This window comes from Falco biarmicus, chromosome 7 (genome assembly GCF_023638135.1).
Source record: "Falco biarmicus isolate bFalBia1 chromosome 7, bFalBia1.pri, whole genome shotgun sequence".
NCBI classification, from domain to species: Eukaryota; Metazoa; Chordata; class Aves; order Falconiformes; family Falconidae; genus Falco; species Falco biarmicus.
The window spans coordinates 38,277,657-38,304,403 of NC_079294.1; the positions used below are offsets into that span (position 1 = coordinate 38,277,657).

Here is a 26,747-nt window from a genome sequence, read left to right on the forward strand (position 1 = left end):
ACTGTCCCCAATGTCCCTAACATTTTCTCCCTGCCCATACATATCCTGTCACATATAGCCTCAATAGATTTCCTTAAGTGCCTGCTTGTGCTACACAATGGAAAAGACGTTTTGTATTAAAGAAAGCCTGAACTCAAAGCGAGGCCCATGTGCCCTGATGTGGTCCAGGACCCTGACCCACACCCATGCTCACAGTCAGCAGCTCCAGCAAACAGCTGCCGACCCAGTTCAATGCTGGCAGCAGTGGGACATGCACAAGCATGTCCCTTCCCCAAGTCAACACAGGTACTTATAGCACTGGCAGCTGCAGGGACCCACTGGCTGTGCTTGGCCGGGGGCTCCTGGCACCCCAGACCCCAGCTGGGAGGCTCGAGCTGATGGATCCTGCTGTTGATGTCAGGGCTGAAGCCTGCAGAGCTGAGACTTGCCAACCCTTCAGGCTCGCTGTTGCCCCTGGGAGCAAACAACCCCCTTAGCTACCAGCATGCCCACGGGACCCCACCGGATCGCTGTTTCTGACCCCCCAGCACTTTGGTGGCAATGCTCCAGCATGAATTAAGCAGCACTGGGAGAGGCAGCAATTTTCACAGCCATAACCAAGATGTGGCACTGACCCCTAGTGACAAGCTCCCGCCCCGATGCCGCGCAAGAAGGGCTGCGATTGAAAAGGATGCACGGCAAAGAAGAGCAAGGATGCCATTGAAAAAGGATGCACGGCAAAGAGCAAGGATGCGGGAACGCTTCTTGTCTTGCACAAACCCTGCTGAAGGAAGGGGTCCTTTGGCTGCAGGGCTTGGCAGGCTGGGGGAGCCTTCCTGCAGGGGTGCATCCACCCCAGCCCAGGACACCAGCCCCTCCACTCAACACGCTGCACCCAAAGCAGATGCAGATTGACTATATTTGAGACGGAGTTTATTGAAGACATCAATGGCAAGCCCAAATATCGCACTTCACCTGCATCAAGTGGGAAAGCGATGCTGTAACGTCAGCAGTGGCATCGGTAGGGACAGGATGGGAAATGACCGACGTACAGCTTGTAGAGCCCAGCAGTGTAACGACATTATACAGCAGAGGAATGACGGGAACTCACAGAGGATCTGTTCACGCCCTGACCTACTCCTTCCCTTGGGAATACTCAGCTGCATGGCAGGCTCCGATCTGCATGCTATAGTTTCTTATTTAAATACACACATTTTGGCTCTAAGCCTGTCATTAAGTCCAAAATCAGTCTGTTTCAATTAAGGGCTTCAAGGAGAGCCCTTGGACTAACGGTCTATTTCTGAGCATTTCAAAATACTCCCAACCATGTGGGCTGCTTGCAGGACGAGAAATACAGCCTTCACAATGCTCTCAGCAGTTCCTTACCATCTATTTGTCCCCTTCCCAGTAACTTCAGAGCCATAAGGAGGAGGATCTGACCCTCCCAGCGGTGCTGTCAAAGGGAACAGATGTCTATTGAACGGGGTGGGGAGATCGTCATGGCATGGGTGGGATTACACAAAACTTCCCTCCAAACGCATGGCTCGCCCCAGCCCACATCGGCCTGCAGGCTCAGGTCCTCCAGCAAGGAATGACAGACCTTCTGCTGTCCCCAGGAGATGGGCAGAGGGTGGAAAGCCACTTCGCCAGGTCTTGGATCTCCCCATCTAGATATGGATGTGAAGCAGCTCCATCCCACCTTGGAAGGACCTGTCCCCAGCAGCACCAGCCCTGCCCTTCATCTCTCTCCCCTCATTTCCAGAGCACTGGGCTTTCTGCAGACCTCACTCCCTGCACTGTCTCCAGCTCAGGAGGCACCAACCTTGCTGCTGTCACCGAGAGCAAAGAAAAATGGAGGCTGCAAATAACCCCCGGGCTTGTAACCAAGAAAATGCCAGCACTGAGCAAAGCCATCTTCCACCCTGCCTGCCCTTGGGATTTGCTGGCAGATTTTTGCCCCAGCTATTCACGGCTGTTGTGATGACCTGAGCTCTGGCCTTTGTAACAAAACTGCTTTAACTGCTCTTACCCCTGAGGATGATATTGCTCACAAATTCGGTTCACAAGTCAGGTGTGAACACAAGTGGGTGCCAGCTGAAGCAGCCCTGGAGAGGGCGGCACACTTGCCCTCCCAGCTCCACGTGGCTACAGCGCAGGCATAACCACTTTTTGAGAGCAGGGCTCGCCAACACACACCAGCAGAGCAGCTACTGTAACCCAGGGAAATGTGCCTTTTAACCTGGAGTCACTCATCCCTTCCTGATTAGAGGCAACCAAAGCGTCTAGGTGAGACATACAGAAACTGTAGAGCAGGGCTGCATTGATTTGACTTTTCCAGCGTAGTTTGTTGTGTGGGTGAGCCTCTAGCACGTGGTGAGCTCACCCCATCTCTCCCCAGTGATAGAGTGGGCTGAGCTCCTTCACAGCAACCTCCCTGCAGATCTGCTCACACCGCTTTCTGAAAAACGCAACCCCAACAGCACTGGGGGGCCGACATGCGCCGTGCAGACACGTTTCTGGCATCAGAAACCACAGCCACCGCAGAACAGCCAGCACCCTGCAGCCAGGCGCTCACACTCGGGCTTAGGGGCTGTTTTACCCCTTCACTATTAATTTACAGCTAAAAGCACTTCTCTCCCTGGTGTAAAGGCTCACGGAGGGCTGGGGAAGTGACAAGGTTTTCTGGGCGCTGTCCCATATCTTTCACTGCCCCAGGCAGGGAGATGCCCAGCTCTCAGAGCTCAGTGTGCCTCTTGCCCTGCTTCTCCCTTGCTGCCAGCCTCGGGGCTGTCCCCCGCAGGTCCCTCCCAGGGGACCCGACTTTCTCTGCCTTGGTCTCCTGGGACTGCTCCTCCTGGACAGCAGTGTCCCCTCCCAGGCTTTCGGGCAGGTGCCGTGCCGGCTTGTCCCCGCGGCGTTGGGAGGTGTGGAGGGGGAGCTCAGGCATGGCGGTCTCCATCATCTGAAGGAAGTCGTAAGCAGGGAGAGGTGGTTTCCAGTCTTCCTCAGACAAGGTACCTGAGAAACAAATACAGTCCCAGGTTAGCAAGAGTTACACAGCCCCACTGGGGTTTTTTCTGCTCTGCCAGTGAATGTGAAATTAAAGATAATTTCTTAACGATCACCCTCTTTCCTCCAGAACTAATATCACCACCCAAATTAAAGCAGCCAGGGGTGTGTTAATGTTTACTGGAGCTGGCCAAGGCTTTGCTCCCCAAAGGCTGAGCAGGGTCCCTCTGTCCTCAGTCACCCCCACTGCAAAGGCCACACTGGATGCCTGCCCACCACTGGGGGGATGTTTCATTCAGGCCCCAGATAATGACCATGCGTTACTGAGATGCCATTAGGAGTGAGGGGAGACCGCCATCTACACGAGGAAGAAGCAGTCTCATAAGAGGATGCTCTTTAATTTATGCTTTTAACACTGATCACACAGTTTGTAGCACTGAAAAGCCGGAGGAGGGAGGCTGTGATGGCTGGCACAGCCCTTGCCCATGCAGTGAGCTGTGTGCATACACCCCCTCCCCCGACACCCCTGAAAACTAAGCCCCTACCTAGAGATCTACATGACAGCCAGGTGCCTTTAGCTGTAGCAATGGAAAGAGGTGTGGGAGGACAGCTGGCTCACAGGGTTCTCCCAGCGATTCCTGGATCAGAAATGGTGTCTTAAGCTCTGGTAGAAGCCTACACATCCTACCCCACCAGGCTGATACCAGCTTTTGGGAACACTTGCTTTGAAAGGGTCATTTGAAAGATCAAATGGAGCCACCCCATCACCATTCCAGAGCCTGGAGCCGGCTGGCAGCCAACAATTCCCAAGATCCCTGTAGCATCCCATGGCTACAAGTAACACATGAGGAAGGCATATCTGTGCTGCCTTTCTCCAAAGCTTCAGCAGACTGATCAAGGCAGAAGGGATGCAGTGAAAAGCTTCATGGTACAAGCCAACCCTTTATGTCTCAAAGACCACAGCAAGAAACCAGCTTCATTATCCTCTCCCATTCAAAAAAATGCTGGAAGGTGCCTAAAGAGCAGTTATTTCTTATGCCTGCAACTGGGAGTCAGGAGATGTTTTATTAGCAAGCTGTGTTTCAGAAGGTCTGTTCACAGCAACCAGAGAGCACAGTCAGGTTTGGGGATTATTGCAGGGAAGAGATTTGATTCAGAACTATTCACGCTTGGCTCTGAACATTAAACAGTCCCGATGCAAACTTGTGAGTGCGGGTATTCTCTTCTGTCCGGACTATTTGTACTTCTTAAACTAGCATAGCTAGTTTTTCCATCATTGAATTCCAGGGCAGACAATTTATTGCACGTAGCATCTTCTCATAAACAGACCGGAGCTAACAGTGTGTGCTTAGGAACGTTACAAACGTGTGTCCACTTACTGCTGGGAATCTCCAGTCCTGCTTTTAGCTTCTCCAGCCAAGACAAAATGTTCATTTCAGTGATGGACTGCTCTGATGGGAACTTGAATACCTCACCCCCAGCATGAAGGTTCACCCAGACAAGAACAGGCAGCGACGGCGTGGTGGCAAAGTATGCCTTCAGGACCCCGCGTCCCACTGGAGTCTTCTTCCTGATGGGAAGAGGAGATTCAACTTGCTCACCAGCTGTTTGGCAGCACAACAGGACCGAGCGCCAAGCAAGCACCAAAGCCCTTGAGCCACATCCAGCAAAGCACACGGTTTTGCCTACGAGACACCTGTAGAAGCTCACCACATTATTTATAAGATCAACACCTTAAGCAAGCCATTAGAGTCCCATGGAGGGGAAGCGGATAGCACATTCGGTGTGTAAAGAAATCCTTGAGCAGGACAAGCTGGGGTAAACTCTGAGGGTGTGGAACATTCTCTATCCTAGGTTTTTAAGGACAGGTGAGACAGGAGGGGGGCAGGTCCTGCAGCCCGCTGTGGTTAGCCCCTGTTTGCAGGGAGAGCTACTAGCTCCCTCCAGCCCAGCTGCTGCCACTGTCCCACAGCTGCAGCCAGCCCGCAGCAGGTGGAAAGGCAGGAGCTGATGCGGAGGGCTGTGCTCAGGTGGTCCAGCCCCTGGACAGCTGCTGGGTGTTTCCCCACAGCCCGAGGAGCTGGGATGGCAACTTCCCCAGGTGACACAGAAAGAGGCAAAAGAGGACATCGAGATGGGGGACAGCAAGCCCACGAAGATGCCGAGTCCTTCTGACACTATCTTCAGGCTGAGGAGTGATGCTCCAAGTCTGAGCTGGCTCTCACCATGGGAATGAGGTCCTCTTTCTAGGACTATCTTACTCTTTTTCCAAGCCAGTGGTTGTATTCTGCCCTTTTTTGTGGCAATGCCCTTTTGCTCTGACAAAGGACAGCTCTTTCTCAGGAAAGGAGTGCAAAGGCAGATGTGTAGGTGGGGAAGTTCCAGGGGCTCTCGTCTATTCTGCATTACTGGCAAACAAATCGTCTTCTCTTCAAAAACGTGCATTCCCCGTTAGTTAAACTTCAGCCCACGCTGCGAGGCACTGCCCAGACTTCAAAGGACGTTATGATTAAGACAGTGAGGTGTCTCTGGGCTTGGGCAAAACAAACCAAGGCGAAAAATTGAAAATGCAACTAGGGAGGAGAGGATTAAAAAAAAAAATCCCCTCTCCTACAACCTTCTGCTTCTTAGTTCCTGGATTCATTTTGATTCTTGAATATTTTTTAAGTTTGCCTTACAGGGCTTCTGGCTGCCCCTTCTGAAAACTTCCTTTACCCCAGAGTCAGCAATCTGCAATTGCTTTGTTGTGCTTCCCTCTAATTGCCAGTGGAAAATCACCAGAAGACACACCAGGAGGGCCAGTCTACTTTTTTCTCCCACATGTGACACAAATACAAATGACACCAGAGCCAGGGTCAAGCTACTATACGATATCCTTGAGAACATTTTATTCTATTGAAAATTATATCTGCTATCAATTAAATGTTTACTAATTTTACTTTGTCGTGCAATTTTGCAGCTGCCCAGAACACGTACTGACTCATTGCCAAATGATTTGACCTCCCAACTCATGACGATTTTAGACCAAAGAGACACGTTACCCGCTAGATAGTGTTTTCAGTAGTTGCAGACTCAGTTTTTTCTTGCCCTGAAATGCTAAGAGCGAGCTAACGGAAAGAAGAAAAGAGGTTTTTACACACTCACAAGTTCAACCAGCAAGCCACAAACTCTTGCTGGGGTCTTCCTTTTGCCAGCTTCAGCATTTCATTGCCTTCCATTTGACCGATGTCACCATCGCTGAACAAGATGAGGAAGGGCTTTCCGAGTTGCAGGTAGCAGGGCAGATTTTGCACAGTGATTTCTGGCTGCAAGATACCAAAACAAGAAGTTGGGGTTTATGGGGAGAACAGGACAAAATTAGACTTTTTGTCCTGATGCAAGAGGTGCGGGGGCAAAGCAACGCCGTAGTGTCTGCGTATAACGCAAGCAGCTTGAAAATGAGTGTGGGTGCTGGGATGGTGGTGCACATTAGAGATGCCTCTGCCCAACCCTGCCCATTGCAAGCCAAGTCTGTAGGAGCAGCTGTGCACTCTGAGATGAAGGGATACGAGCAGAGAAGGCAGAAGCAGGGCCAGCTCAGAGCTCCACATGTTATGGCTATGACCAGTCTCTGAAAGGCACGTGCGAGAGGCAGGGAGCAGACCCTGCGAGAGGGCAACCCACCACAGCAGCGGGTCTGTGACTATGGGCACAAGCCAGTCAATCACCCCCCCAGGGTCTCCTCCCACGAGACCACACAGCAAACAGCAGATTCCTGTCCAGACTGTCTGATCCAAGCCATAAAATTTAAAAACAAACATAACACAGCATGATAAAAATAATGAGTAAACATATTTATCTTGCAGAGCTCCATGCTATAATCAGTGCTTCTGCAAATGACCACAATGGAAAAAGGATGTTTTTTTTTTTTTTTTTAAACTTACAAAAGCGTCCAGCAATTTGTATCTGATCATCTGCACCATCTCCTGTATGCTCTGTTTGGGCAAAGCCATGCCCTCGACTCTCTGACCTCTGCTCCTGGCAAGGAGGAGAGCTGGGGGAGACACCGCATATTTACGGGATCTGAAAAAGAAGTATGGAAAAAAGGACTGGTTGGGGGATTTGATGCACTCCAAATCTGCTGCATGCAGAGCTGGCATCCTCATGGTGAAAACTGGGGATGCCTAGATTTAGATGAGATATTAGGAAGAAATTCTTTACTGTGAGGGTGGCGAGGCGCTGGCACAGGCTGCCCAGAGCAGCTGTGGATGCCCCATCCCTGGGAGTGCTCAGGGCCAGGCTGGATGGGGCTGGGAGCAACTTGGGCTGGTGGGAGGTGTCCCTGCCCATGGCAGGGGGTCAGAACTAGATGGTCTTTAAGGTCTCTTCCAACCCAAACCATTCTGTGATACGGATTCTGTGCAGGGGAGGGAAAGGCTGCTGTCAGAGGCCCAGGCGACTTCAGGAGGAAAGGGTCACCTGCCCCATCACCCACTCCAGCCCCTGCACAGCCCTCATTTGATGGGAGAAATGGGGCTGACACGTCCCCTCTTACCCTTCTGAAACAAGCACTTACCCAGCTCACACCAGCCGCTAAATACACACACACACACTAAACCAGCACTTTCTTCTGCAAAAAGGCACCAGCAGCTAAATAACAGGGAAAATTCAAAACACCACCGTCTGAACTGTTTGCTGCCACTTCTCTTTCATTTTCGCACCTAAGGTTAGGTGCTGCAAATACACACCCAGCGCCTTACTCTGCCTCACCAGCCAAGGCAAACAGAAGGTCATAGACTCCATCTGAGGGACACCAACCTACACCACATGAGCTCCAGGAGATCTGATTTTTGCCTTGGTGAACACAAGCAACTTTGCTGAAGGCCAGCCCTGCGTTAGAGCGACACGCTCAGCCTGCACACATATACTCCTGGTGGAGAAGCCAGCTCATCCTTTATTTCCCAAGATTCTTCTGGTAAGAGGGTTCAAGGGTATTTAAATAAAAGCTGAGAAAGTGGAAAGGGCAAAAATAGGAGAAGTCTGCGCAATGAAAGGGCAGGGGGTCCACCAAGATGGGAGAGTAATTTTCTGGAAGTTTGAGGAACTTCAGTCCTGGAGGCTCCAGATGTCAGTGCCCAGAGGAAGGGCAGGACAGGGGAAGTCAGCTGCCTCAACACTTTTTATGGAGGGCATCTGTAGTTCATTTTTCAAAGGCTACTGGTAATTTTTCAAAGGCCATGACACCAGAAATGCTGGGGAAGTGAGCGAGGTGTAAGGACATTTTGGGTTGTGGAGTTGGGAAGGTGGAAAGCCTTTGATTTTCCTTTTCAGAAGTTATCTGGTCCGTCTTTTTTTTTTTTCCCTCTATATGAGAAAGATTCAACAAAGACCCAGCCTACCGCAAAGGCAGCTCATACAAAAGTCATATTACAACCAATCGCACTTTCCTCTGTGGTTTGCCCGGGCAAATTCAGTTTGGACACCTATTTTAGCAGTTCTGAATGGGATGGAGATTTGTTCAAATTTCCTTTAAAAATGTCAGTGTTTGGTGGTTTAGGTCATCAATGACAAAGCACGTGGATGAAACTGAAGATAAATTTCTATGGTGTTCAGCTCATGTGCAGGCCTATCACTTCCTCCATCACAGCACTTATCTGCCTGGAAATAATACACCCACTGCAAATTTCTAAGGGGCACCCCAGATCTGCACAGATGTCTTGGTAAAGAGCAGCAGTAATGAACGACCATGGACTTTCTCCAGGCCTTCAAACATTGTGAATCCATTGCTAAACTGTTCTTGCACTTATCCAAGCCATTTTAGCTTTTTTAATTTATTTGCATAAATCCAGCCCTGAGCTAAGCTCCAAGCTCTGCTACTCAAAGCAGCTGATTCTCACACCTCTGGTCATGGCTGGAAATCCTTTGAGCTACCAGGAAGATCCCGAACATTCCTCTCTTGTTTTTCAAATTAACTTGTATTTGCCATTGAATAAAAATGGTAAAACCCTAGAAAATTCTTTAAAGCTGGGATTTTGAACTTCCCAAACTTCCACAGGCTTTAAAGAGACTCTGTGGCTTGATCATGTCTCAGAGGCAGTGAGGACTCTTGCTCCCTATGTCTAACTACATCAACTTGTTCAGCAGCCTTTGATAAGGAAGATTCTTATATACCACCAGAAAAGCCAACAAATTCCCCATCTAGTAGCTAGAGTCTACCCTGAAATCACTTCTCATCTTACTGGTACTGAGTGGTTGTATTGTTGCTTTCAACAGCTCTCTATTTATATAGCAGGGGTGTTCTATGGGTAATATGAGACTTGCATTTAAATCAAAAACATCTGCAAACAAATACTTGGCAGGAATCTATGACATCTCAGTATTTGAGAAATAAATAATGACTTCATTCAAAGCATTTCTTCCTTAACAGTTTCTTATTTTTTCAGTAGTTACCAACCAAACAGGTGCTTACTGCTAACAACATTCTTTGTTTATTTTGTGTACCTTTTTCTCTGGGAAGAGGGGACTCAGCTTTCCGTGACCTGGAGCCACAAATATTTCCTCCTTGAGTGTTTAGCAGAATAGCTTTTCTTTTCTTAAGAAGGGAAGTGAGCCTGGCTCTTGCATAAGGAATTCCTGTAAGTGTTTACTTTCTGCTTACAGTTGAGAAGATGACCAGCTACAGTAGCTTCACCCACAAATCACAGCCAAAATCCAAACTTGGCAGAACGAGTATCAATATAAACTGTATTAATTATTCCAGCTACACAGGAGCACAGCTGCAGAGTGGAACAGCAGGATGGAGGGGTATTCTTGCATGTGTCATTGCTAAGAGAACACAGGCTTTTTCTGCTGGTACCTTGTTTTGTAAGATCACCCTACCTTCCTTAGCTTTTTTTTTTTTTTTTTTTTTCTTCTACCAGCTGGACCGAGATCCTTAGGGGAGAAAAGCCTTTTAGTTTGGGGGGGGTCAGGTTTTTCACCTGGTTGCAGCTCCTGTAGCTCTGTTTCCCAGTGGTCTCCCACCCCATCGCTGAACGAGCCTGGTGTTGCCTCATTTCTAAGACCCAGCCACAACCAGTGCTTCGAGCACAGTTTGGTTAATAGAGATGTACTACCACGGTATTTGCATTTTCATTCTCCATGCGTAACACAAAAATGCCCACAACTCATCAGACATGCTAGAGATGCGCTTGCATCTGTTGCATTTCTGGCTTTTAAACCCACACATGGAAAACAGGCCAAGGACCTTCTGGGATTTTTAACTCTGCCTTGATAGCTAATTCCTGATGGAAATGAGATGCCAGGGCAAGCTGAAGATTCCTCCCGGCTCTAGCTGCATTTATAGCCACTGAAGCATCTCTCGCAGTCTAATCCAAAGCACTTTGCCCCTTACTGGAGTGAGTCAATGACAGTTAAGTGCATGGGCTGATACGTGCTCAGATCCCATTAGCTCCAATTTGGCTTGAAGTTAGGGCTGCAGCTGACACCCTTATTCAATCAAAAACTGACCAAGAAAGCCCTGACTTCACCTTTACCCTATGTAGGGGAAGGCAGCTGCTGTATTTTTCCAGCACTCCATCAGAAAGAGGATGCACCTCCCCAAAGCTCTGTCTGGAAATGGTGGCAATGTCTTGCCAAGGGGAGGGAAATGTGTGGGCACATCTTTCAAGAAAAAAAAACATCCACGGTAAGATTAACTGTTGAAAATATAGAGGTAGGCTCTTCCCTGTCCTCAGCAGCCACAAACACCTCACAGCCAGATGTGAGTGCCCACCGGGAAGCTGGATGAGACCGAAGTGGTGTAACACCTTTCACAGCGCTGTAGAAAGGCCACCTGCTCCAGGGACAGAGAGCATTTATTTCAGGGCTTTCAAATCATTTCCCAGACACAATTCCCACTCCATTGCTACCTGAGAAAGCCTGCAAGTGGTCACAAGCAGCCTTTCTTTTGGCTGCTCTTGGCAACTGGGGGGCAACCATCAGAGCAAGGCTCACATTTACACACCAGGCTTTGCAGCAATCCCCTTGCCCTCCCCTTCCCCACCACAGGCAGGCACCTTCACAGCATCAGGGTGTTGCAGCACTCTCCAGACTATCAAGCTGCAACAAAGTCTTTTACCACCTCATACCAGCACACTCTTCATACAGTCCCTCTGCTTCCTTCTCCTCCTCTTGCCTCATCCAGGACACGTGGTGTCTCTTCTCTTGCTTCTTCCTCGGCTGCTCCCTCTTCATTGGCTCTCAACCACTTAACAGCACCAGCCACAGCTGCAACTTATCTACATCAGCCAACCCACCGCCCCTGAAGCCAGCCCACAGCTGTATATTATCAATGCTAATTAACCCAGCTTCATTCCTCTACATCAGGACAGGGAAGGGGAGATGAGAAGGTGGAGGGACTGTAGAAGGAGGAAGACCAGTAACAATTCATCACCTCTTCCTGATGGTTTTTTCTTCCTCACACACTGATCCTAGCTACAGGGTATAATTTTTCTAGCCTGTTTTTTCCTCCATAAAAGCTTGGTCCTGTTTGTATCAGGAATGCAACAGGTGCATGGGGGCTGGCAGGGCTGGAGGACTGAACGTACCCAGCGTGAACCTGAACAGTGGGAAGGGAGATGACAGTTCATTTCAACAGGACAGAATGAGTTGACCATGGACGGGCTGCAAATCAGTGGCAGAGCCAGGGCTACATCTTCCTTTGGCTGAGTCCTGAGCAATCTCCCTACAGGACTGAGTCACTTGTAGCTGTTTGGAGCTGCTGCTAAACACCCAGCGTGGCCACTGACGCTTGCTCTAGGTACTGGCTTTCACTAAATGCAGAACAGCCTCAATTCTCCCCAAAGAAAAAAAGAATCTACTTACAAAGCCAAGGCATCATCTTCAAAATACATCCCCATTGTCACATGGCCACTTAAGATGTTTCCTGCCTCTTCAAAAGCTTCCCTGGCTGTAAAAAAGACAAAGATACAAAAACAAACAACTGAAAGAGAAGCATCAGCTTCCTCCTGGAAGCTAGCTCGCTGTCTGCATACATAACACCCTCCCACAGCAAACTGTCAGTTGGGAACAAAACTACGATTAGAGGCTCATGAGAAATGGATGTGTCTCATGGCTGCAGGCTACAGGAGGAGGACTTGGCAGAGACTGAAAGGACCAGAAGGAAAGTTCCTATTATGAGAACAGTATTTGCTCTTCAGCCACCAGCACTGAGCTTCCAGGATCTGCGTGACAGAGGCACTGATGGAAAATGAAATGGCTTTAAGGACTTAAAGTCCGTAAGTGTTCTTAGAAACAGGAGACCAATTATAAGTCTAAATAGAAATCTTACAAACCACAGTGACCTTTCAGAAATGACTGATGATGACTTAACTGGACTAGTTTTAAGAGCCCAGCAGATAAACCAGCCTCTCCCCCAAGAGTCTTTTGGTTTTATCCAGTTCCTCAGAGCAGGTCAGGGTTTCAAGCACCCAGCTGGGACAGGGAGTGTGTCTACTGCAAAGCTACATGCTTTGCAGACACAGCATCTCTGCCGCTTTATGCAAAGAGAGGACAGCACCTCTGCTGTCACAGCTCAGCATAAACCCACTTGCAGTGGCTGTGAGGGTCCACTGCTCATCTTCAGGTAGAGGTCAGGTAGAGGATGAAGAAGAAAGGACAGGGCTGGGCCTTTCTTCATCCATCACAGCTGAATCTATCTGTGCTGAGAGGCTGGAAACAGATGCCTTTATAAACCAGCCTGTTTTAAGCAGCTGAATCCATGGGAGGTACAAGCTTTATAAGAACATGAGGGCCGTAGCACGTGAGCTTGTAAAATACCGTTATAGAACAGAGATCAAAACTGCTGCTGCCAAAGGTGGGGTGAAACCGGGGCGTATTACAACACCATCCCTCCTCCCACTTTGTATTGAGCAACTGGAAGCAATAAGAAGGCTCTTCCGACTTAAGGAGAGTGAGAAACCACACTCTTCAAAAAAATCCCAAGAATTAAAGTTACATCTCAGATACAGCCATGATAGATGTTGCTTTATAACTGAAATAAGATCTCATTCAGATACTATTTAGTGTTCCTCACAATATTCACCGTCATATCCCAACTGGCCAGCCCAAGCTCTTGGGACCGGTGACTCAGACCTCAACAGACTGAGGCTGGGTCACAACTGGTCACTTTTTGGTTCTTTGCCTCCTGCTTTCCAGCTCCACTCAAAGCTGTCTTTTCCATTGTGTTGGAACACACATGAAAGTGCAGGAACCACACACTTTCATTTACACGATTTTCCTTTCCAAGTGGAAGCTTAGATCCTTAAGGGCGTGGCTGAATGAGGGTTCAGACATGCAGGAAACAACACACATACAACAAAGCTGGTGACACAGCTTGGCTGGTTCATCTTGTGATATAGAGAAATCACCATAGCAGAAGTTTGATGCTGGTTTCCAGCTCTTCGGCTACTTGATTTTATCAGCATTGAAAGAGAAGCAACTCATAGGACTAGCTGATAAGGATCGCTGGGAACTTCACCAACAACCCCCTTGTGAAGTTATTGGTGTCCCAGCTACAGGAGAAAAGGCCACAGAGCAGACCACCAGCTCACCCTGTGCCATAAGGCACTGAAGGACACAGCCTGACATGGAAAGAGCAGGCTCACATCCAAACTCCCTCAGGGGAGCACTTCTACAGGCATTTAACTTTAAACCCTCACTTGAGACTTAAGCTTGTGTTGAAGTGCTGCCCTGGAACAGCCCTAGCTGCAGGAATTCTCTCCTAAATTAGGACAACCTTCAGCAGAGTCCAGGCTTACTCCTTTCATCAGTGTCATTCCCGATGCCATCTTCCCTCCTTATCACACTTCCAAATTTTTCCTTATTTTGGGGGCTGTTCCAGACCCAGAGCTGTTCACCAGACTGTGTTTCTCAACAACTCACAGTGATGGTGCAAGAACTCCCCCAAATTCACACAGCTCCACTACAGACATGAAGCACTTCAAAAGAAGCTGTTTCCTAGAAAATTACTCCTCCCCAAGAGCACTGTTTTAATTCTCTGCAGGGCCTGATCGTGAACTGCGGTACATGCCTTGAGCTGGAATCCCAGCTGCCTTCCACGACAGCTGCCACGAATTGCACAAGCCCAGCTTCACTGCAGGATTTGAGAATAAGAAGGAATAAAACTGCCAGATGGCGAAGGGTCTACAGCTCCTGCAGAGATTTCTGGAGACAGGATCTGAGTATCACCCCTTATCCCTCTAGCAGAAGGCATCTCATGAAACTATGCCCTCCAGCAGCACCTGCAGCATCTTTGCATGCCACCTGCACTTGGTTTATACCAATGCTGGGAAGCCCTACAATGGCACTAGAGCTTTGCAGAATACAGATATATTTTTAAACATTTGCTTCATGGTTTAGGACAGAGACTTACTTCCAAGCATGCTTCCAGTTTCTGCACAGCAAACAAATTTCTCTCCTGTAAGTTCTCCAAGTTTCCAGGAAAATGCTCATTCATTGCCCTAGTAATACCATTCACCTCTTTGTAACACATTTTAATTAAATTTTTTCCAACAAGCCTCTTTTAGCTCAGACCCACTGAAGGGCTTCTTAACATAGTTGTGACGCCAAGTGTTGGAAAAAATCCAGGGCTTTATTTAACTGGACATCTTGCTGCTCTGTTTCAGTTAACTAGAAATGGCAATGGCATGGTTTGTCGCTGGTTCAGGTTACAGCAAGAATTCTCGCCGTGAGAAAATCATTGGAAATTCCAGGTAAGCCTGCAGGCTGATAAGAGCAGCAATGTGGTTTCCCTGACTCTGGCCTGGGTTTGGTGCCAGAACAGCTGGCTCCAGTTTTCTGCTCCCTCAGGTCGTTCTGCATGACGCCCGAATGCCCCGCAGGTTCCAGGCGGTGAAAGCATCACAAATTTCATCTCCCTTGGCATCTGCGGCTGAGCTACCCCAGACTGCCGCTCCAGATTGCAGCCTGAGCGTGCCCCGAGGGAAGAGACAATCTTGTGGCTCTGCAACAGAGCCATCTGAAAGCTCCAAGACTCATTTTTGCACGGAAGGAAATTAACAGCTTCTATATAGGAAAGAATCTGAGCTCACACGTCCAGCCAGATTCAGGCAGGTTCCTTCCATGAACCCCTCTCACCATTCCCGTGTTGTCCAAGGTCCTACCATGGGGCTAATCCAGGACCCACCGCAGAGTGGAGTATGTTGAATAGAAGGAAGATTCTGCAGCTGAACTGATGAAAATCAGGGAGAAATGGACTACAGTTTTTTTAAGCTCAGTAAGATTTTCTGCTATATTTAACAGACCTAGACTCTCCAGAAGAAAGCAGGTGTATTAGCTGTCAGCTGGCTCGGTGAACACAGCCCAAGTGTTTCCTGGTTGGTTCCAGACATTTTATTTTGTTCTTACCTCTGAGTACAGTGGATTTCCTCTGGACCTCTTCATGTGAGAAAGTAGCTTGTTTTGCATTTAACCAACGTTTACAGGCACAACGGAACTTCAAAATGAAAAATAGTCTAAAATTTTCATCTTAAGAAAGATCTTAAGATTTTCATCTTAAGAAAGTTCTCCTTTTTTTAACGCAGTAATTCCCAGGTGCAGCTGGTAACAGAGAGACTGTGGGGTTGGAAGGCCCTAGCCTTCCACTGTGCATTTGACTGAAGCATGACATCATGTCCCCTTTCCAGACTGACTTTTTTCCCTTTCCCTTGTTACCATAAAGAATTGTCACAAGAAAAATCACTGCAGCTCTCGGGTCCATTTCCCTGTCTTTCTGCAAGGCTGTGGAAAAACCTGATGGATCCTGGACCACAGCCATGGCATGCAGCGAATGATACCTGCGTGGCTAAGAGTACCCCATGTACAGGCAAGGGAGGGAGAGCAGAACTGCTCCACAGTTCAGCCACTGGCCAGGACTACACTGACCAAGACTACAAAGCCAGACAAATTCAAACAAGTTCAGAACACTCCTTCCAGCAACTTTGCTTAGCATTTCTAGCTGATGTCCACCGCTCTGGGGGCTGTGCCTACCTATTTCAAAGTCCAGAAGTAGATTTCATTGAGTTATTTATATTTCATTCATTTGATGCAATAAATTTGCACGTTACCTCATTGTTGCTTTGCCTTTTTTTAAAAAAAATATGTTTTGGATTGTGTGTTGGTTGCAAGGACTGGGACTACCACATTTGCAGGAGGTGTCAGCAAGATGACTATCAATCCAATAGCAGAAAGGGCTTGCTTTAAGAAACAGTATGCTGTGATATGTGGTACATGGACTGCAACAAGAGGCTGATGGATCTAGGCTTGTTCAGTCAGAGGCCAAGATGGGATTTAATGGCAGCCTACAACTGTTTGAAGGGGACTCATAACGAGGACAGAGCCAAACTTCGAGCAGTAAGGGGGAGGAGATACAACAGGGACAACAGGCACAAATCATGGCTTGGTAAATTCAGATTGGGCATATGCAAACTTTCTTTGCAGAGACAGGTCACCCAGGGCACTGGTGTTTTGTGCTGCTACCCAAGCACCATGTCCTGATCCTGTCAGGATTGCCAGATGCCACCACACTGAGTGTTGTACAGGTGCCTGGCAGCCGAATGTCCCCTGAGCCAGGATATGGATCCTAGGTCCCACATCTGGAATCACCTGCTATCTTCTTGCAAAAATAAAAAGGGTGGTGCCAGGCAAGGCTGTGATGTGAGTAAACACGTTTAGAGAAGATGAAACATGGAGGAACTTCCAAGCACCTGGAATCATCCCTCTCCCATTAGGAATGAAGCTGAGTGCTTAACCCACAAATACAACACTAACCTTCACTGGTGGCTGGACTAAATACTCCTAGAAGCACAGTGTGGTGATAGGATGACAGCTCAGATGGAAACTCTCCTCTTAAATATCCTTCTGCTTCCTCAATGGTGGCCAGCTTCAGAGGGCAGGGAACTCGGCTCCTATGGGAAGGCAGAGAAACAACATTGGCTGCCACCTTGTTCACTTTCCGGATGAAGAGACAAAAGGGCAACCTCAATCCAGCAATGCCCCAACCCAATATGACAACTGTTATGCCTCATTAGGCACAAAAAACAGTCACCTGGGAAGGAAGGACAATGCCTAGTCACAGAAAGGCACTGGAGCTGGTTATGGGGAAGAGAGAAGAGCCCTGAGCTAAACTGGCTGGTCTGAGATCTTTGAGATGCCTGTTAAAAATAACAGAGAAGGAATTCCAGCAAAGAGAGAGGGACAGTGACAACAGGTGGATGCACTGCCCAAGAACAGATGTTCCCTGATATTGAAAAGCACAAAAAGTTCCTCAGCTCATTTCCAAACCAGGTCTACAACCAGACCTGACATTATTTTTCCAAAAAGGATTCCATTACACAGGCCGTGAAGCATCCAGAACATCACCTAGCAGATGTGCCAGCCTTACTGTGTGGGGACTCATTTACAGACACTTACAGCATGATGAAGCTGGTCAGCTCTTCAGTTCCCCACATGCCGTTGTACCTCACTGATCGCTCTCCCCTCTCATAAATCTTGATGGCAGGAAACTGAGTGACATTCTCCTTTGTGCAAATGCCAGGCCAGTCCCAGCAGTTCACCCGAGACAGCAAAACCCCCTGAGTTCCTAGAATGGAATACAAACACATATAAATAATCTGGGAGGGTGGGGCAGAAAAAGGAAAAATGAAATGGTTGAAAAAGAGACCTTTTTATTAGCTTCTTTGGGTATTATCACATCTACTTGTATTAACGCTGCCAGAACTCCTATTGGCTTTGGCACGCATCCTACAGGGCTGGATCCTAGCACTCGAAGTGAGCCCAGGTGGGCTACCGCTGAGAAGCTGCTGGACCATTCCTGGAGTCAACCGCTGCTTTGTGTGGGCAGGATGTCAAAATCCAGCCCTAAATATACAATCCTTTTGAGTACAGGCTACCTCCCTCTTGAAATCATTCATGGATGTGCCTTACACTTTTGAGCATAACAGTAACTGTTTCCAGCCTGTGAATGTATTAAACACCCCAGCAGGTGGGGATTGATCCAAACAACAGACCATGGGGAAAATAAACTCAGGGAACTGGCAGGTTGCACTGCGCAGAAAGAAATTCCCAGAGATGTTCACATCTGGCTGGTTACTCAAAGGGACACCATGAAACCCTGAGGCAACTGTCCAGGGGCATAAAAGGCAGTAAGGAAATGTACTGAAAATAATTTAGGATTAAGGCCAAGACAAAGAAACAGGCCCTCACAGGAAAAAGGGAAGATAAAGCTTGGCATGGAGAAGGCTGAAGAGAAGGCTCCAGAGAGCCTTCATAGTGGCCTTTCAATACTTAAAGGGGGCTTGCAAAAAAGATGGGGACAGACTTCTTAGTAGGTCCTGTTGCAATAGGACAAGGGGGAGTGGTTTCAAACTGAAAGAGAGCAGATTTAGGTTAGACAGTAGGAAGAAATTCTTTACTGTGAGGGCGGCGAGGCGCTGGCACAGGCTGCCCAGAGCAGTTGTGGGTGCCCCATCCCTGGGAGTGCTCGGGGCCAGGCTGGATGGGGCTGGGAGCAACCTGGGCTGGTGGGAGGTGTCCCTGCCCGTGGCAGGGGGCTGGAACTGGATGGTCTTTAAGGTCCCTTCCAACCCAAGCCATTCTGTGCCTCTATGATTCAAAGCTTTTTCATTTACTAAGGTGCCTGGTATTGAAAAGTGTCTGTTCTAACTAAAGTATGAAGGAAAATACATAAGGAGCAGTTAAAGGTGATGTAAGACACATGTAATACAGGTCGGCAGTCTGATGGCATTCCCCCTATCCTACCTATGCCAGCTGTTCATGCCCAAGCCACTAGCAGGTTCCTTTAGGACCTTAAGACAGGGGTCTTAAGGCAAAGGAAGAGCACCTGGGAATTACAGAGCAGTCAGTCCAACTTTGGTTCCTGGGAAAAGTCTTAAAAAAGCTTTTTATGGGTCTCACCAAAGCAATACACTCAAGGGATTTGTAAGCAGCAAAACAAATGAAGGCTCTGTTCCCCTCACGTTCTCCATCAGCCCAAGACACAGTGCCTGCAACTCCACCATGTCCTTTCTTTCATCTGCAGGCTGGGCGCAGACCAGCACATGCTGCTGCTGGTTCACAGCTGAGTCCCTGCTAACCAGGTGGCAGGTGAACCTGGCTACCACCCCTTGGTTGCCAGCCTCGCCTAAGCTGCCTCCTACCTACATCAGGCTTGACCAAGGATGGCAGGGCTGCATACAGTCCTCAGGCCATACATTGTCCATGCCCACTGCAGGAATGTCGTATCTCTGCAATCTTCATACCTTCCCTAAATTTGTTTGAACAGGGTCCAACAGTTACATGGGAAAGTTGGGATGAAACCTAGAGACTAGCACACACACGGAGGCAGACCATCGCAAAGTGTCCTTCAGAAACCAGGGTCAGGGCAGGTGATGACAATTTCTCAAGAGTATAGCACATCAAAACCAGCTGAACTTTCTTCTCTGTGTGGCCTGGGTTTGATTCTGATCATTGTTTTCATGGCCTGGCTGATGGAATAACACACACATGCAATCTGCAAATGACCCCAAGCCCAGAGGGGCAGAAAGGAATTTGAAGGGCAAAGTCTAACAGCAGCAGCATTCTGGGATGAGAAACAGGATGTGCAGATATCATCAATATTGCAGAAACGGGCAAAGCTCATTCTGGGATGAGCTCTCAACAGTGTCTGCAAGACACGAGAGGAAAACGATGCTCTGCTGTCCCAGTGAGACCTCTGCAGAGCCCAGAAGTGAAACATGTTTTTAGAAAGGCTGAAGCAGATGAGAAAGAATCTGGAGAATTTTGGAAGACGTGCCTCCTGAGGAAAAACCCAAAGAAGAGTGTTTCTTTTGATTGGAAATTGCCTGGAAGAAAGAAACAATAAAATCTACTAATAATATGTAAAGTCAGCTTTGGAGGCAACAGTGAGAACGCTCTCAAGTGTTGCTCAAGGACAAGCAACAACCCATTCCCAGGTAGGGAGCTTTGCCCAAATATTAAAACAAGCAACTGAGAACCAAGCACAGCTGAAGCCTTTCTGGCAGAGAAGCTGTGAAGGGTTTTAATCACAGGTCAGAAACGTGTCTGCCAGGGATGGGCAAGGCATCTCCACAGACCAGGGTGATGGCAGATGTGATCTTAGCATGTGTTCCTATCTCCTATCCCTATGTCCTTGGCATCCCACTGGACCACTTTCTGCCACCCTCATTTTATGTTCTGCTTTCACAGCTCACATGAGGAGTTCGCTGCTGTTCTGCCTTGTGTCAAACTCATGTACAGAAAAAGCAAGCAGCAGCATGGGCCTAAGGGTCTATTCCACTCAGACAGCCGGGAGTTGTCAAAACACTCCACGAGAGCAGAAATGGTTTGTGTCATTCTCCAGGCTCTGAAATAACATCTGAAATTAAAAGCCTGCCCTTGGATTTTTTTCACACCTTTGATCCAGTATAGCTGTTTTTCATCATCTGTTACCACATAATCTTGTGTCTTGCCCAACTGTGAAAAATAATGACATGGAAACGGGGCTTTGATGTCTCATTAAAACTGAGTTGCAAGGCTGCTCTAAGGTCCCTCGTATATGAGTTTTAGTATTTGGATACTACCTCCAAAGGAGCCCCATCTGGCCTGAGGAACACCTTGTACAGGATGACCATTCTCCCATCCCAATCTGCACAATATTATTAATTACAAAACAAGCAGCAGTTTCAGGAGTTGAGTAACAGCAACAGACTGCTCAGCCCTGTGGTCACTGTTGGGCTGCTGGATGGGAAGAAAGCTGAAAGAGGAACACGAGATCCTACTGTTCTGTGATTTCAGGTGCTACTAAAACCAGCAAACAGCAAGAACCTCTGTCCTGGGGGTCTTATAAAACCAGGACAAGACAAATCATCAGTGTTACAGGGAACAAGAAAAATCAAGAATCTCTTAAACTTCTAATCCTTTGGAGGGCAGAACTGGCATTAGAAACAGCTCACTTGAAGAGCTGTTCCAAAGGCTACAACATGAAAGACAGGTAAATTATGTACGCGGTGCTGCACTTCAAGAGGACGAATTCAATATGGAATCCTTACTCCAGATTTAGGTTCCATGAATATACATTGCTAAATCACACCAGTGATTTTCATGCCTTTGAACTACAACTTCAGACCCCTGTCTCTGGAAGTCATTGGCCAAGAAGACCACAGAAGCACAGAAGAAGGAAGCAGAACTGTGTTTCATCACAGCCTATCGTTCTTCTTAGACATTTTTTTCCTCTCTTCTTTGCAAAAAAGGCCAATGACACACCTAAGAAATGCTCAGCACTGCCTCACCTTCACATCCCCTTCATGGGTGCTGCTTCCATAAATTCCCATCCTGCAGAAGAGACCAAGAGCTGCAGCAGTTAGCCCCAGTGGCAGTGAGAATGGCATGCTCTTGCTGCCAGAGCAGAAAACGTGCTTGCTTCAGCAAGACAGACGTGCTTGTCTTTTTCTCTTGCTAGATTGGATCTCTCAACAAAGGAAAAACACTTGGGAGGCTATAAAATTAATTTTGTGACGATATGCTGAACATCTGTTATTGGATGATTCACAGGGTCATTCCAGTCTCCAGCCTCCCCCACTCCCTTGGCACTTGATCTCATAGGGCCCGTTCTTAGTGCCATTTTGCACAAAGAATTGGCATCAGAAGTGGGACCTGGTTCTGCAATTCAAAATGTGGCTCCAGAGCGGGTGATTCATGCCTCAGACAGCTGGTCGTGTCTTCTCAGCCCTTGGGGGAGAGCTCCACCCCAGAGAGCAGGCAGGAACACCAGCACTTCTGGGGGAGCTGTGAGATTGCCCCAAAGCCATGCCCCAGGTTTTATTCTCAGTCCTGCACAGCTCAAGATCTTCTTCTTGATCCAGACTTCTGTCCCTTGCACGGCTGGATCTCCCCTCGCCCTGGCCATAACTGAAAGCCCAGGGACCCCCATCCTTTTAGGTCTTCCAGCTCCCCTGGTAGCCCACCTGTGCCTGAGGCTCCCTCAGCAGCAGGGACAAAGAACTCCAGATCCACTAATGCAGCCGCTCTCCATCCTCTTGAAGGCTGCAGTAGGGAAAGCAGACTGGAGACATTCCACAGGTCACATCTGGCCTGGGAGCCTTTGGTGGGATCTCACTGATCACAGAGGAAAGGCCCTAACCCCAATTGGTTCCTAATCTCTGTTGAGAATCTGCCGGTGTCTGCTTCCATGAACCGAGATTGTTATCAAATCATTCAAAAAACACATGGTGAAAGCCTGGCCGCATGGAATCAGCCAAGGCTTGGCCACTGGCTGAGGAAGAGGCAGGGTTTCATCTACTGCCTTTCCCAAGCTGCTCCCCTAGCTGGTCTGACTGCTGGGCAGTCTAAAAGAAACCCCAAACCATCAACAACCATAACATCTCTAACAACAACCACTCCCTCTGAGCTTTCCTGTTTATTCCTGGGATTTCGGTCCAGATCAAAGCTGCTGATGACTTTCCCTCCATGCAATCTATGAATGCAGAATCACTTGCATCCAAACCACAGCACTGTCCACAGCGTTCCCAGGAGGGTTTCCTGTAAGCAATTCCCACTGAATCTGCTTCCCAGAAAGTTGGCCGGGTCCTCTGCAGGCTCTACACGTGTCCCCACTGCTGACAGCTCGGCCCGAATCCTGCTTGCACTCTGCAGAATGTGGTGCCCACTCCCAGGGAAGTGCCACCTTGATGAAGAAGAAAACCAAGAGAAGGCACCAGCCACCTCCAGGGGTGCCAGAACAGCTCTTGCCCAGATCCATCCGATTTCCCCACTGTGCTGCAATGACTTGGGGATGAAGCCACCTCTGAGTTCCCTGGAGCCAGAGGGAGAAAGAGGCCTTTCTGGAAGAGATTCAGCTCATGTAAGAATGATGGATGTGCAGAAGAACCCACCTCTTTCCACTAATCGCAGAGGGATGGGGCTGAAGACCTGAACGAAGCTGAACTGGGGCTTACACTGCTCAAGAACTGCTGAGACCCTCTTGAAAGATCACTCCCTTCTGCCTTTACTACCAGACTACCCAATTTGTGCTGTCTTTAAGTGTAGCTGATTCTTTACTGTCACGTGTTATTTATGGATTTCTGTGGCTGCCTGCAAGACTTCCTATGTAATTAAGACAGTCTCCAGGCCCTGAAGGCATCATCATTGTAAATTCTTCCTCTGACACTGTCCTGCCCAGGCGGTGCCTGCCCACACCTGTCTGCCATGCTTTCCACCAAAACCAGGGCAAATTACTGCCCCTTTCGAGATGAAGTACTTCCAAGGACAGGAGATCTGATGTGCCACCCAGCACACTGATTTTCTGTGCATCTCCTGGGTCTGTGCAGGACCTAGCACTGAGGGGCACAGAGAGGATCCTGTTTCCATGATGCAGGCTACAGTGCCTGCTGTTTGTTCTTCCTCGCCCCAAAGCCCACCCTCCCCATGTCACCCACTGCTGCTGATGCTCTGCCCTGGTCCTCCCCACACTCTTGGGCATTCATCACACAGTCACTGTGCCCACCAACATCACCACCATCATCCATCACACTGTCACTGTGCCCACCAACATCACCATCGTCATCACCACCATCCATCATGCTGCCACTGTGCCCACCAACATCACCACCTCAGCTGTAAGGCAGTTGGAGCAGCTGCTGTGTGCCAATTTACACCAACAACATAAGGTGACTGCAGAAGGCTGCATGCCAAGGCTGCATGCCCGGTCCCATGACTTTATAGAGGCATAAATGGACTGCAAAGATCCCTAAATAAGAAACAAAGGACTCTTCTTAAGCAACCTGATGTGGGTATGCCTTTCTTAAGAGTCTGAGGGGAAAAAAATGTGTATATTCTGGGTAAGGAAGTACTACCAACACCCTCCCAGGCTTCTGGTTCCTCCTGCCAGGGCAGGTGGATGCCAGCTGTAAAGCACCCAGCCCTGTGGCACCTTACCTTTCAGGTGAACGGCTACCTCGGTGTAAGACCGCAGCACTGCCAGGGACACTGCCTCCCCTGAAACACAGGAGAGACACAGCCCTGAGGGACATACAGGTGACAGACCAGCCCCACCTCGCCCACTAATAATGTCACATTATGATTCTCTGCATCCTAAGGTGCTTCAAGCTCCAGAAGACTTGAAAGAAATAAGGATAATTGGACTTTGGCAGCAACCAGGCTGTCTAGGCTATCCCTTGAGTCCATGCTATCACAATTTCCCCTCTTATCCTACATTCAGTCCCTGTAAAATGAAGGTTAAAAACCTATGAACGTCTTCTGTACTAGGAGCTACTGTCTGCACACATCACCAGAATTTAATCTGATTGCTAACAGTGGGTGGAGGCCCACAGGGCAGGATGCGGCATTTATTTATCGTTTAAACTTGTCTACAGGATCACCACATTATAGAGAGCATGGCGAGCAGTGCAAGCTTAGAGAAGGGACAGCCAGGCTACATGTCATACTCACAGCTGGCATAGAACAGCACCACAGTCCGGGCAGTCTCCAAGAGGGCAGAGTGGAAGGTCTCTTCCGTCAGCACAGCGATCTGCTCCAGGGGCAGCTCTCGCTTCTTGTCCCTGGAAACAGCTTCCACCACCTGATCATCCTGAATGTCTGCAAGGGACCCACAGCCCTGCATGAGCGCACACACACACAGGGCAGAGGGAAGTGCAGCCCCCTGTGCCACCCCAGTGGCATCTTCTTATAGAATCTCAGGACCATTTAGGTTGGAAAAGACCTTTCAGATCATCAGGTCCAACCGTTAACCCAGCACTGCCAAGCCTACCACTAAACCCTGTCCCTAAGCACCACATCTGTGCATCTTTTAAACACCTCCAGGGATGGTGACTCCACCATGTCCCTGGGCAGCCTGTGCCAGTGCTTGACAATCCTTTTGGTGAAGACATTTTTCCTCATATCCAATCTAAACCTCCCCTAGTGCAACTTGAGGCCATTTTCTCTTGTCCTGTCGCTAGTTACCTGGGAGAAGAGACTGACCGCACCTCGCTACACCCTCCTTTCAGGTAGCTGCAGAGAGCAATAAGGTCCCCCTATGTTAGCCAGCACCGCTCAGCAGAGACACGGTGACTGGCAGCAGGGGCAACTGCCTCGTATAGGGGAGTGGAGGCACAGACACACACACCAACTCATCAAAATGCACTTATGCCATCTCACACCAGTTGTGCCCCCTGATTTGAACACTATTCTTCAAGCACGTTGGCTCCTCTAGGATCCTGTGCCACTTTTTTTGGAAAACGAAACCAATTTTGTATGGAAAGCAAGTGCATTTTCAAGGACACATTGCAGGGCCTAGTGTTTTCTCCCTGCAGAAAGCAAGTCTGGAACAGCTCTTACAAAAACATGTCTCAAAGCTTTCCAAAGGGACTGATAATTCTGAGGCTTTTCTTCTGATGCTTGAAAAGGAGACAGTGTTGGGTGTACTTTAAACTCCTCATGCCTCTGAAGCTGGATGTGCTCAAGCAGAAGCACCCCCATTTCCACTTCTGCATGCACTTCACATGCAGCACTTCTGCAACACTTTCTCTAACGGCTGCTGATTTTTCTCCCTGGTGTTTCCCCTAAAAATTATTCCTGTCTGTCACAAAACTCCAGTGATCTGCGAAGAATGAAAGAGCCACTTTGTACAGCCGTGATGTGACTGTGATAGCTTGCCTTGGATTTGCAAAAGTGTTCTCTAATGCTTTTACACATGCCTGCATGTCCCTAGCAGGTGCTGACTGCATGTCCTATCTGATGACAATCAGCTTTTCACTGTTATTTGCACACCTTGATTGTTATTCTCTTTTTCATCCTCTTCTTCCTCCTCCTCTTCCTCTTCTTCCTCCTCCTCCTTCTGGATTTGTTCAACCTTGTTCTTATCTTCCACCAGGGTTATAACTTCATCAGTGTCTTCCAAGACCAGGTATTTGATTGGCACTCCCTAAAGAAAACAGAATAAATCAGTGAGAGCAAAACATCACTCTCTGCCTCTTCTGCCTGCAAATCAAACTCAAGGCTGATGGGGCACCATCACCCAACTTCTTACTTTTGGGTGTATGTCAACAGATTCTTAAAGCTGCCAAGCAAGGAAGCTTCTGGGATGTGTTTTTTTGGCCCAGTTTCACCTGTGCGTGAGTTTTTTTCACTCCAGACTGATGTTTTGCCCACTTCCACCCGTGCATGAGTTTTTCTCACCGCAGACTGACATCTCCTTGCAAGGAAGTAACTGTGTCTATGTGGGATCCTGTGCCTGGAGTTGTGAAAGTGAACACCCACTGCACCTCCCAGCGTCTCAACATAGATCTACCACTGCAAGAAAAAGCCTAGTGGCCAAACAATGAAGGAGAGTGGGGAGGTACGGGGTCTGTATGGCTGCCCCCAGACTAGGAGGGGTCAGGCTTGGTCAGAGCAGCCCACCACAGCCTAGGAAACTGGCACAAAAAATCCTTTATCTCATGAAGCTCAAGCAAAAAGAGTGCTCCCCAGTGTACACAGGCTGCCAATCCATGTAAACAAAGGAGCAAAATGTATTTGGAAAGGAAAGAGCAAAATGCATTTCTCAGAAAGGAGACCTTGTCAGCTTAAAAAAAAATGTTCTGGCACTGTCTCAGCGAAAGGCACTTCAGAAAAAATTGATTTGATAATGAACTGAGAGAAATGACAAACTGCTGGCACCTCCCATTGGCTCTAAGAGGAGAAACACCACATGCACATCTCTCACCAGGGCATGGGAAGCCCTCAGGGGATGCTCAGGTTCAGGTCTG

At 48.5% G+C, this 26,747-nt stretch overlaps 1 protein-coding gene across 2 annotated transcripts in view; it reads right to left on the reverse strand.

Annotated features, from left to right (window-relative positions):
* Positions 1–895: 895 nt before the first annotated feature.
* The window catches only part of TXNDC16 (thioredoxin domain containing 16), a 41,866-nt gene continuing 16,014 nt past the window's right edge, over positions 896–26,747 (reverse strand). For both annotated transcript variants that reach the window (XM_056346677.1, XM_056346678.1), the window contains 10 exons: positions 25,771–25,924; positions 24,451–24,597; positions 23,938–23,997; positions 17,419–17,587; positions 16,777–16,913; positions 11,833–11,917; positions 6,912–7,050; positions 6,133–6,293; positions 4,368–4,558; positions 896–2,997 (listed from right to left, as the gene is read on the reverse strand). In XM_056346677.1, coding sequence (XP_056202652.1) covers positions 2,714–2,997; positions 4,368–4,558; positions 6,133–6,293; positions 6,912–7,050; positions 11,833–11,917; positions 16,777–16,913; positions 17,419–17,587; positions 23,938–23,997; positions 24,451–24,597; positions 25,771–25,924 — 1,527 coding nt within the window. In that variant the 3' untranslated portion in view covers positions 896–2,713. The remainder of the gene's footprint in view (positions 2,998–4,367; positions 4,559–6,132; positions 6,294–6,911; positions 7,051–11,832; positions 11,918–16,776; positions 16,914–17,418; positions 17,588–23,937; positions 23,998–24,450; positions 24,598–25,770; positions 25,925–26,747) is intronic.